At 41.9% G+C, this 13062-nt stretch overlaps 1 protein-coding gene across 2 annotated transcripts in view; it reads right to left on the bottom strand.

Annotated features, from left to right (window-relative positions):
• The window catches only part of LOC121295549 (protein kinase C alpha type), a 103321-nt gene that overhangs the window by 17011 nt on the left and 73248 nt on the right, over positions 1–13062 (bottom strand). The window contains exons 6-9 of one of the 2 annotated variants that reach the window (XM_041220322.1): positions 8772–8928; positions 8116–8250; positions 7778–7871; positions 6413–6442 (exon numbers count right to left, since the gene is read on the bottom strand). In XM_041220322.1, the coding sequence (XP_041076256.1) occupies positions 6413–6442; positions 7778–7871; positions 8116–8250; positions 8772–8928 (416 nt within the window). The remainder of the gene's footprint in view (positions 1–6412; positions 6443–7777; positions 7872–8115; positions 8251–8771; positions 8929–13062) is intronic. The other variant, XM_041220323.1, reaches the window with a different exon arrangement.

Genomic DNA, 13062 nt, shown 5'->3' with positions numbered 1-13062 from the left:
GGTACTATGCACGCCTGTGCAAACGCATGATGTAACCGCCCCCCCTGACTTGTGTATTTTTATTTATGGCACAGAAAAATAATGCTGCCATCTAAGGGATATGTTTGTTTTTGTTTGTTTGTTCATTTACAAAACATATATATATATATAAGATCTAAATCGGAAATCACTTGCATGCTGCCGGATCATGCAGTTCTGTTTCTTCTGGGTTCCCTTTTATAAAAGGCTCATCACATGCATGCTTGACTGCAGAGAGACTTGGACAGGCTGGAGAAGTCATGCAGTGAACCAGGTTACTGACAGAAACAACAGGAGCTGGCTCCTGTGTCGTATCACTGAGGTGCCTCCGTGAGGCTCACTGTTGTTTCCTTTACTTCTGGAAACCAAAGCAAAGTGTCACCCAAAGCAAGGCAGAGCACAGAGCAAAAGCCATGAGCCTGTAGAGCTTTCAAACACCTGGAACAGGGGCACAGGAAGACAGCTTTGGGTTTACAGGGAAGAAGTGTATGAAACTAAAGGAATGCTATAACCATAACCCTTTTCTGATACAATTGTGTACTTAAATATCTTGTGCAAAATGATGGACACGTTAAGTAGATTGTAACTCTACATAATAACATGGGAATTATGTGTAGGTACACATGTATTTACAATGGAATTACTGTGTAAATACATAGTAATTAGAGACACTTAATGTTAAGTGTTACTGTTGTCCTGACTCTGCCTCTCTTTTGTTGTGGCTTCTGTACTGTACCTAACCTGTTTGTGTTGGTGCCTGGAAGCCACAATATTTAAAAAAAAAGCACCACACACAATAGAAAGAGACAAGTTCAATGAAAATTATTACAAGCACTGAAACTAGAACAGAGTTTTACTGTCACACACCCCTAAATAATATGCAGAGAAGAGGTTAACTGAGCCAGCCTAGAACACACACACAACTGCATTACCAAGTTCACTGAAGCAGCTTTGAATTAAAACGTCAAAGCAGATTAGACTGCACCCACGTGCTCAAGAAAACGATTCACTCTGAAAATCCAAGCCAAGCAAGCTCATCTTACTTCCTTCAGGACGCACCTTATCAGGGTCCTCCAGACTGTGATCCTGTAACCATACAGGACAGGGCACTTTACAACTGAGCAGAGTCATACTGCTGTGACCACTGGCTCAGACTGTGATCCTGTAACCATACAGGACAGGGCACTTTATAACTGAGCAGAGTCATACTGCTGTGACCACTGGCTCAGACTGTGATCCTGTAACCATACAGGACAGGGCACTTTATAACTGAGCAGAGTCATACTGCTGTGACCACTGGCTCAGACTGTGATCCTGTAACCATACAGGACAGGGCACTTTATAACTGAGCTGAGTCATACTGCTGTGACCGCTGGCTCAGACTGTGATCCTGTAACCATACAGGACAGGGCACTTTATAACTGAGCAGAGTCATACTGCTGTGACCACTGGCTCAGACTGTGATCCTGTAACCATACAGGACAGGGCACTTTATAACTGAGCAGAGTCATACTGCTGTGACCACTGGCTCAGACTGTGATCCTGTAACCATACAGGACAGGGCACTTTACAACTGAGCTGAGTCATACTGCTGTGACCGCTGGCTCAGACTGTGATCCTGTAACCATACAGGACAGGGCACTTTATAACTGAGCAGAGTCATACTGCTGTGACCACTGGCTCAGACTGTGATCCTGTAACCATACAGGACAGGGCACTTTACAACTGAGCTGAGTCATACTGCTGTGACCGCTGGCTCAGACTGTGATCCTGTAACCATACAGGACAGGGCACTTTATAACTGACCAGAGTCGTACTGCAGGATCAAAGTATGATTACATGAGGTTAGGACAAGTCTGGTCCTTGTCTGGGCTTAACCTTAGTTAATGGAGGGGAAAGTCTGCCATCTAGTGGTGTTCCTGCTACCCTTAAACACACTAACCCACGCCACCATAATACTCTGCTTCCACTGTAACAATAGGCGATAGGATCGGTATCCTGGCTTTAGCAGGGTGATTTGTTTCACTATTTCTAGAAATCTGAAACAGTGAACATTAAGATGTTTGCAGCGTGATGCTTTCTTAAGTCTGTAACATTTGTTTCAGTAACGGCATCAACCTCCGATCAGGTAATCAGTGAAATGAGTCACCCTTCTAGACCCATGAAACCAACCTTAATCTAGAGTTAGAGGGATGTGTGTAGATGGTCCTCCTCTCTTCAGATCATTGATAAAGATCCGCAGACTCGAGCGCTATGATACCCGCTCATGTTTTATTCAACCCCTTGCTCAATTCTGTGAGCTTCTTTGGCCGTCGATGGTCAATCTAACATCTACTGCAGTTCAGAAAGTTACAGAGCTGTCACCAGAGGAGGCTGCAATATGATTAAGTTATGTATAATGAGATCCTTATTAAGAAATCCCAACTTCCTTCTCTTACACCTCAAAAGATCACAGTGAATCCCTCCTCCCTCCCTGGAGAATTACCCTGCCGGTACTGAGAGTCTATAGAAACCCTATCACTTCTAATCAACTCTACAATGAGTATTTATACAAAAATGCGTTCAAGGATGAGGGATTTTTTGCTCTGCTTCCCGTTGCCTGGGTAACAAGCATTGAGCACATAGAACTTAAAGACTAAAGTAATACTTTTGTTAAGAATGCAGTCCTGCAGTAAAGCGAGCTCGCTCTCAGTCAGTGGCTTTGATAATTTCACACAGCATTTCAAAAGCTATGCGTGGCACGGCTGAACCACTGAAAACACGAGTTCTGCTTCTGAACCATTGCAAGTGCAACGGGCAGTGTGGTGTGATACACTGTCGGTTAAAAGCTCCAAAACCACAAATGCAAACAAGCCCGGCTCTTTTGCATTGTGGCTGAGACACTCGTTTGCAGATGCTGTGGTTTCTGAATAACTGTGCACTGGACTTGAAAGAACAGAGGATCCATTTTCAGTAATATTTCCTGCACTCTGTTCTTTTTTTATTTTATATCATGCACTGATTAATTTCTGTGCTCAAGATTCAAATCTGCCTGGAAGCTTCACAGGTTCACAGCAGCTGTAAATCTCTTCTCCATGGCTGCACCATCCTGAGCACTTTGGTTCCTGTGTGGATTTGTTCCTGCAGTTTAATACTGCAGCACAAGGGGAAGGAACTTAATTGCGCAACACCTGCTAAAGTTTGTTGCAGCTCCTTTACTGAACCTATGCACAGGTGGCACACGCATGCCTTCTTTATAATGAGAACAGCTTACAGAAGAACATCTGCCTCCTAGAACAAGTAGTGCAGAAGATACACCCTCACAAATCAGTGTAGGCATGAACACAGAAATGCAACTTCCAGTATAGGTCTTTACCCAAAGATGTGTAGAAGTGGTAAAGTGAACCATCTATCCAGGTTTATATAAGCACCACATATGAGCACAAAGCAGTGCATTAAAATGACAAGTCGTCATTAAGTAAACAGTAATGCAGTTCCATCTCAGTGCAGTGCAACAGCTGAGAGCAGCCCAGTGGCTTTCTTTTCATAGGCATTTGCTGCCATCTAATGGTTCATCTTGTCCTTGCAGTGAAAGGGCGTATTATGGGTATTTTGTCATAAAAATTATTATAATAATAATAATAATAATAATAATAATAATAATAATAGAACAGCTTAGCATTCATTGTTTTCTTTAGACATCTCTACTCAGTAAAAGTGTTTGTGTAGGACTAAGTATTTTTTTTAGCTCAGTTAGTGTTTTTTATCTAGTAGTATCTGCCACTATCTTGCTAATACTCTATCGAAAATAAGAAGCCCACCCCAAAAGCCTGATTTTGATAAAAAAAAGAAAATGTAATTTAGAGCAAAGGTGCCATCTTAAGGAAGTATATTTCTATGTATATATATATAAAATATAAATCCAGGGACCCTTTTTTGAAAACAAGTACCTGGTTGTACGTTTTAAGCAGAAAATACAAACTCTGCATTCATTTCGGCTCTTAAGCAGCAATAAATTGTTAATCAGGAACATTTTCCAGACAAAAAGAACCAGTGCACAGCACAAAGGGGCTTTTGTGTGCAGGTAGTGAGCTCGGTAAAAGTGCTTTAAAGTGCTTTCAAATGAAACAAGGTGTTGCCAGGCACTGAACCCCCAGTTTAACATGAGAATCAGGAATAAACCGTGCTCAGAATAATTACAAACACGCAACAGAACAGTGTCATTAAAATCTATTGTAAATGCATGTATTGCAACTGTACTGAATAAATGCATATGTCTGGCTATGATATATCAATCCTGTTTAAAAGTCATACACCCCTTAGGAAAAAACTAATTTACAGAATATAGAATGTTCCTCTTAATAGAGATTCCTGGATCACATTGGTTCTTGTCATATCTAAAGATGCTCTACAGATATGCAACACTGGCAAAACACTTCATTTTCTGTAGATTCCTAAAATATATCTGTAGAGTCTACAGGATTTTAATGTTAGGGACTGGCGCACTGAATGAACTACAAATAACAGTTAATGCAGTTTACAAACTTAATGCAAGCTGCAAAAGGAATAGGGCTAGCAATAATGATCCTGCTGTGATAATCCTGGACAGGAGGAGCTGCTGTGTCCTCCTGCTGCCTTCGTAACGACTGTGCTATTCCTGTTTCCAGGAGAATAACGACAGTATTGTACATCACTGAGCCCCTGACCCCCTGTCACTTTGACATTTCCAGAGAAGGACACCATCAGCAGCTATTTCCTTCAGCTCTCCAAGCTTCCTGATTGGAGAACGAAGTGGCAGTTTAACCCTTCTCCGCCTGGGTTGCGGTGGGAGTTCTACTATACATCACAGGGTCCTGCTCTGTATTTGCACAGCAGTTCTGACTGCTTTGCAGAAGTGAAGCCACTGATGAGGAATTGAAAGTCCTAACATAAGACTGTATAGGAAGTGTGAATAATGCACTGTGTTGTGAAATGTTTCAAATGTTTGGAGTCGTGATTGAAGAAACATTATTTAACATCCATTCATAGCGGGAGGCATTTGCATGTATGTACCCACTGTCACCTGTTATTCAAATAACTCAAAATTGCATTCAAATGATGAACAATTCTTCTGGCTCTGGTCCGAGACAGTCATGACACAGTGCATGGTCCGTACACCTCAGTAAATGCGTACAAGGCATGCCATTGTAGACCATGCTTACAGGGAAAATGAACCTTCTATAGTCTGTTGATGCAAAAGACTAGTAGAAGTAAAACACCGTACAGGAAAACAACTGCACAGTATTTCAGTGTTGTGCCATTTAAAGGGTGTCTTAATCCAAGGTGTTCAAATCCAAGGTCAAACCCCCACAGTACCTTTATCACTGCTTTTCATTTCTAATGCCGAATCCAAAGGCTCCCTGCTTCAATGAGAGCCCCCCCCCAGTTTAAGAAAAGCAGGATGGCACAGCATGTGTTAAGTGAAGGGGTCTCTAATAGAATGGACAAGCTGGACTTCACAGTGATAAGGACAGCAATGTCAGAACAACAACGCAGCTCAAAAAACACCTGGATTTTAAAAACCGCAGGGATCACACCTTTAAGAGCACTGGAAATGGGAATGATGGAGACGTGACATTTGAACTCGGGTTTATGCAGCGATGATCAATGCCGTCGCAACGCCCCAGTGAACTCACAGCTGAGCTACTAATTTACTAACAACTGGTTCCGTTCATCCGTGATCATCCCTGGCAGTGCCCGTGCAGGCCCCTGGCACCCAACACGTGCGCACCGCTGTAAATCAACTAGCACAGGCGGACGAAAAACATTGAAATGTTATGTTGCAAAAAAATCAATACAATTAAAGGCTTGTTTTGAACATCACTTATATTTTTAAATGGTGCAAATTGTATTTAATGTAAAGACCTTAAAAATAAATGTGGTACACTGTACTATATTTTACCTTCAAGGTATTGCAATATAAATAATACAGAGCTAACTGTTTTTGCTGAATTTCGAAATGCTAAAAAGAAACTCAAATTCAATGACAAACAGGTCGACTAGAAGTCTTTTTGATTGGTCTGCTTTTGAAAACAGTACAACATATTTCTTGTTGAAATGTTTGTCATTGAAATGCAGTTTCTTTCAGTATTTCTAAATTCAGCATTGCTGAGTGTTCTCAGAGACGTACATTTTTTAAAACTAAAATAAAGAATAGATTGTTGTATTTTCGGATGTTGCTTGTACGCTATTGCTGAGTTTCAGAATGACTAAAACCAATCACGGCTCCCGGATCTTGCATAAAACAAAAACCCACAGCAGGCTTTGTCTCATTGTTAGTAAACTGTATCTATTTGTAGCAGCAATAACTACAAACACCAGCGACAGAAAGTGTGTGAGGAGATGTGTGACTGGAACATAAAGGAGGAAGAGCTACCTTTAGGAAGTGGATATTAATATGACAGCCCTGAAAGAGACAGAGGAGAGAGAGACAGAAAGAGAGAGACTGTGGAATTAGTAGAGGGACAATGCCAAGCAGCTATTGTTAATAGTAAAACAATGTAGAGCAGAGAGATGAGAAGAGCTTACTGTAGTTACAAACCTACCCCTTTTAAAAGTTTACCACGCTGCTTCTGCACTTTACCTAGCTCTTTTGCATAGTGGTTAAGGAGCTCGACTGCGGTGCGCATGGTTGCAGGAGTATCTTTAAATTCAAAGCTGTTGTTTGTTTTGGAACTTCCCAAATACCACTATAAGGATAGTGGCTGCAAAACTGTAATAAAAATATATCCACGGAAAAAAAACCCACTATAATAAATATTTTTGTTATATGCTTTTCCACACAGCTCTATGATTTACCATGTTTCCTTATGTTTCTTTGTGGCCAGTGCATGGCATTTCAATATAAAAGCACACATTTAGATTTCACAGCACTGAAGAGACACAGAGTTTCATCACTGCCAGTGTCTTTCAATGACCCTCAGGTACCAAGTCCTCCCTCAGATGGTTCAGACTGGGGGCATCTCATAATGACTAACTGGTGCCTGCAACATTGCTATGGAAACAGCACAGGCCGTCAAAGACTGATAACCGGCAATACGTGATTACAGGCCCCATTGCCACAATGAAGCCTTGGATTTTACTGCAGTTTAATGGGCAAAAGCACTTCACTGGAGCATTAGAAACACGACCATGCCAGCCTGCCCTAATGGGGCTGCGTTTATACAGAATGAAGTCCCGACCGCTCCTGTTCCACAGTAACCAAGACCACAGGATGGCCGCTTGGTTTGTGTTCAACTTAAAACATGTGGTGATTAAAGGAGCTGAGCCCCAAGTAAACTCTGATCGACTTGGAAATGTGAGAGCATTCATATCATAATCTCACTGGATCAGCGTCAAGTAAACAGAAGCTGTGCAAACCAAATATGTACGTTATTATGAAGAAGTTTGAGGAAAGTACAAGAATAAATTATAAATACTCAACAGTGTAGCAGTGTCCTTTCTATATAATAAATACGCACCATGTCTAAGTGTTTACTTAATAAAACACATTGCTCCTTTTAGCCCACCCCAGGGACATGAGAATGTGTCCAGTTCAGGCCCTGGGCTAAAGGAACACCACAAAATCAATATTACAAAACGAGAAACAAACATCTAAAGGGAAATTGAAATAAACTGCAGTACTCGGTTGTTCGATTCTAGTTTTGCAATACTAAGATGTTTTTATTTAAAAGCTCAATTTAAGTGTCATCAACGTAATCCTTATTCTACACAATTACCCCAGCCGGGGCAAGGGTCTCACCTCAAACTTCTGCCTGAGCTCCAAGTTCCCATCGTCAGCCTCAGAGATGGGCACGTTGTAGTACTCGCCCTCCTCCTGGTTCAACAACTTAAACCTGAACGGAGGGGAATAAGAAACAAGTGAGGCCCTGGTGAGGAACACAAGCACGAAGGAACCGAGGAAAAGAGGACCGAAAGAAAGCAAGAAGGAAAAAAGAAAAGAACGAAAGAGTGGAAGAATGAAAAAGAAAGAAAAAAGAAAAAGTTTGCTCGATATATGTCGATAGATAGATCAGATAGGCAGACAGATAAGACAGACAGACAGACAGACAGCTCAGGCTCAGGGTTACAGCCCCTTACCAGCCACACACAGGGGACTTGATGAGCTCGGACACCCCGAAGGAGAGGGAGCCCATGAAGTCGTTCCTCGTCGTCCTGTCCCAGTCCCAGATCTCCACAGACAGGCGCCGGTCTTTATCTGTGGGCTTCAGTTTACTGGAAGCAGAGCAGAGGGGTGATGTGTTGAAACAGTGTCCTGGTAAACTTAGTTGAAAATCTCTTTAGTGCCGCTTTCTATCTTTAGCCAATTACAATTAAATAGCTAATTACCTGCATTCCACAATAACTTCTGAGAACTGCCTGGGACTTTCTAAAGCAGTTCCCTGGAGTTCAATTGTGAGGAAATGCTGGGCAGTATCCTCCAGTGTGTAGGACAAAACATTTAGTCTCCTATAGATGAAATGCTAATAACAGTGAGCGGTGCAGCACAGCACAATTCCAGTGTTACTAATGACCGCATTTATGATCTACTTAGTAAACGTTACAAAAAGAAGCAATTTATTATATGCATACAGTAAAATGAAAGACACTGCAATGATATGGAGGGGAGAAGCACAAGGATCTGAATGATACAGGGTGTCTCTTGTAATGATATCGCCTCTCCTCCGCATGTAAAAACCTTGCTCAGAATCTGCACGCTCTGTGTTTGTCATGTGTGCCCAAGCTTACAAACTCACAATGTGAAGGATTCGTTCCAGTTGGGGTTGAGGCAGGAGCGGATGGTTTTGGTCTTCTGTTTGGTTTCGTTTTTGGGATCTGGGATCAGCTTCAGCTTCACGTAGGGGTCAGAGGATCCATTCGGGTCCATCGGAATCAAGTTCTTCCCCTCTCCCACTTTCAGAGGAAAGAAGAAAACAAACTGTTACAAACATTAAAGAGAATGAAGCTCGGGAAATAAATAAATCAACAGAAGCAAACCCTTAACCTGTTGGAATTCATCGTTTAGTGTCATGTTCCAGTACAGAAGAAGAGCACGCGCCGAGAGTGCCAGTGTTAATCCTGAAACATGAGTTCATTTTCCATAAACTTGTGCTGATCACGAATCACAAAATGTAACCACAGTTTTCTGCAGCTATCTACATCCCAGGGCCTCACCCTTACACGGTCCTCCAGTGATACGGAAGCCTGTGGATGTGTCATTGTCTAACAGACTGCCAAGGTGTGCCTGTACCTTTTATCACACACAGTGCATGCTTCTCGTCAGCATTGAGTAAAATCTCTATTATCACTTTGCCCATCAAGAAACCTTTTCATTATATAACCTTGTTACCCTTAAATACAAAACATACAGTACTGCACTGTACTGCTAACACCAGAGGCAGGTTACAACATTTACTATGACACTACCAAGGGGGGCTGTTTGGATAAATAGAGGAGTTTACTGCATCTCAATAGCTTTGTGTCTGTGTACAGAATGATCAGGACTAAGCAGGGAACACAATCAAAAGACCACCTGAATAACTGCCTTGAACGCCACGTACTCTAAACACCAAAGCAACTCGAAACTGTTAAAAAACTCTGCCAGCGGCGACAAGGGATTCGGAGACCTGTGAAAACAATGTGTCTAGTCCACAATTACTGCTAAAGCCACTGTCTCGTTTCATCTGATATTTGCCCAAGACTAGAGACAGATATATTTTTAATAAGGTATGAAGAATGCCACTTATTTGTTGTGTAGGTGCCTGCTGTCCACAAGACTGTACACATCCAATTCAAACCACACATATTGACATAAACTGAGTTTCTGCTTCACTACCTATGAAAGGTATTCCACTCTAAATCGACTACAAAGGTTGTTCTTTTTATTATTAATAAATGTCTTTCATAAGACAGATGGAAAGCATTCCCTAAATTCGAGGACTCGCTTGGTTTTCGGGGCTCATCACATTATTTCTTTATAGTGCTCACAATCAATGCATCCGGCCAGGAAACAGAAGGATTTCTTCTCTGAAAAAAAAAGTAACTGAACTATTAATTGTTTGTAGACTGGATCCCTGCATGCTCCCGTTACCAGTGCATCAAATGCATTTTTGTTTTGCACTTATGCATTAAAATAAATAAATAAATAAATGAGAATATATTTTTGCAAATAATTCTGTATCCTTTTAGATACAGATATTGTGTGCAAGCTGAGGCAAAAGCCTAAGTTGATGCAATAGGAAATTATAGTAACAAAAAAAAGGTAATCATACAGTCTGCAGCCTGCTCTAAAAGCATGTTTATATGAGTCTGTTAGTAGTAATAGGAGCAGTAGGAATAATGATAAAAAAAAGAAACACACACACACACACACACTGGTTAGGGCATCTTAAATTGACAGTCTGTTGCATGTAGTTTTATTTCCTCCGGGAGTATTTCTCACTGTCAATAACATTTTCCCCTTTCCATTCTCTCGCTTGCTAAAGCTTGGCCACATGCATTTTTAATGCAGAGCATCCTTACAGAATTGGTGAGAGGCTTCTTGTTCTTGCACACTTGCAATGCTCTGCGGGGTCATCTGACAAGCATGAAAGCCTAGGAGAAACACTTTGCCTCAAGGCAGCGTGTTCTAGTTGATTAGCACCACAATTTGAAGCCCTTCGCCTCTTGGTTACAATGTTGATTAGGAAGACATGAACATCATGTCATCATTACAAGGTGAGCTGCTGTAATTGGCACTAATGGGCCCCTCGTTGTCAGTGTGTCAGGGAGGGTAAGTACGTACTGAAGCATGCCTGTTCCGTTCACAGTAAAATGATTTGCAACGGAACCCTGATTACAGGTTAGAACCTTGGCAGTTGACCCTGTCGCTCAGGTAGCTTTCTTACCTTCCCAGCAGCAAGATCTGCTTTCTGACTCAGTCGGGTATGTTAAGCCAATGGAATCCTGACTTTGTGCATGGCTTCCCAGGATTGCGATTGTAGCTCATGAGTTAGCATGCTGGTAGGACCTGTGGCTGTCTGATGCCTACAAGAGACTTCAGCACTGCCACTGTGGGTCTATCACTGCTATCCACACAACCTTGCAACTTCTGCCTGCCTAGTTCCTGTTTCCACCCGAATACACTGACAGCCAATCATTCTGAAGACAATGATACAAGCAGTGAGCTGCAAGTGTTCTCTGGCTCCCCCACAGTGTGTACTGCAAGTGGCGTAGGAGTGAATGAGGCTTAAGCTAAATGTCTTGTTCTTGGTAACGTTTCCAAGGTCTAATGAAGAGAACACTCTTATGCAAGATTACCTTTTTCTTTTCTGAATGCTTGTAATGAACTTTCACTATTAAAAAAAATCCCAGTCTGATACAATGCAAATGTCAATGTCAAACTGATCATCACTTTATTAAAGCTAATATTTCAACTGACAAAAGGCTGGTAGTGGACGGTCTGCGCCGGCAGACTGACTATTTGAATAGGAGTTAGTTCAGCTTGAGCTTCCATGTCTCTTTCAAATAACAGTACAATGCAGCAGGAAGACACAGCATTCGGCAACAGAAAAATAAAGCGATTCTGTTGGTTGAGAAACAATTGTAGTTTGACATTTTATTGTGGAAACAGTCTAGCCTCAATGCTCCTTTCTTTACAGCAGTGTGACAGTCAGAGTCCCGTCTCTGCAGATGGCAGTAGAAGCGTTCCAGGGCAATTAATATCACACTTCGAATGATAACCTGCTAATTAGAAGTAATTAAAATGCTGAAAGAAAAAAAAGAGAGCTACACTATCAATGTCAGTTTCAGCGTCGGGACCTTGCAGAATGAGGGCTGCACTGCCAAATATTTTAATAACCTGAGCGTGACAGAATTGCCATGAGAATCAGTAGTTAGCAGGAACAAAGCTGTCACCCTGTTCTGTTTGTTTACAGAAGCAGCAGAACTAAATCAAACCTTCAGACTCTGGCACAAAAACACCCAGCTGCTTTCATTTTTAGCTGCATCTCTTTGTTTCTGCATCTGAGCCTTCAGCGTCATCCAAAAGTCTCTTCAACCTCATTTGCGTGCACGTTACTGTAAACAAAGAAACTTGCTTTTGATCCCATCACACCAAAACAAGAAACAAAGATCAGGCCCCGAAGCTTGCTTGGTAAACAATGGTGTGCAGAGGACATCTGGCGCTTCCTGATAACATTGTCTCCACTGTAGCCTTGGGTGGCCACAGTCACCTCTGTGAAGGCTTGGATTACATTAGCTTGTGACAGACACTATGGAGTTCAGACACTCCCACACTCACGGAGGCTGCTGGCTTCTGATGTGTTTATCAAGAAAAATCAGACGCACTCACATAGAATAGGGCTTCTATCGATCGATGTGCCCATTTGAACGGCACCTTGTTACTTATTTAGAATCTTATATATAGACTTCTCCTGCCTAAACTCAGTATTGAGGTTTTCTAACATTGCCATAACCTTGATGAATGTCATGCATGCTCATTATTTTTTTAGTTTTGTTTTTGCATTCGTAAATTGCATACTTCCATACTGTGCTGTGAAGACACTGAAAAAGCCTACTAGTCCAGACGCCTGTCATCGGATTGTAGTTTCTTTTAGTTTCTAAATTCAGCACCCTGGACTGTTCAATAGCTAAGGATCACGGAATCAGACAGTTTCCAACTGCATGTCAAAAACTGCCCTGAGGTGCATAAGGACCGATGTCCTCCTTCAGTGAGACAGCAGGGCATGCAAGCAGGATGGGGCAGTGAATTAAATAATCCTTTTACTGGACCAGCCAAGTACGAGAATAAAAGTAGCAGAGCATTTTGAAACTACGAAAGCCTTTACACTGTTAAGGATTTTCCGCCCCAGTTGCAGAGTGAGACAATAACCACCAAGCCGCACGTGTCTTTTCAGCTGGCTCACTATCCACAAGGAGAGCACACAACCACGGGCAGGAGAAGCAGCTGGAAGGCTGTTTACATTCATCATCTACAGAAGGATATATTCTTGGCTAAACACTGAACATATTGAGTCGCTGAATTTCATGCAGACGTGTTCTACATAA

The sequence above is a fragment of the Polyodon spathula genome, chromosome 20 (assembly GCF_017654505.1).
Source record: "Polyodon spathula isolate WHYD16114869_AA chromosome 20, ASM1765450v1, whole genome shotgun sequence".
NCBI classification, from domain to species: Eukaryota; Metazoa; Chordata; class Actinopteri; order Acipenseriformes; family Polyodontidae; genus Polyodon; species Polyodon spathula.
The sequence above is the reverse complement of the archived record's forward strand: the minus strand, read 5'-3'. Positions and strand labels throughout refer to the sequence as shown.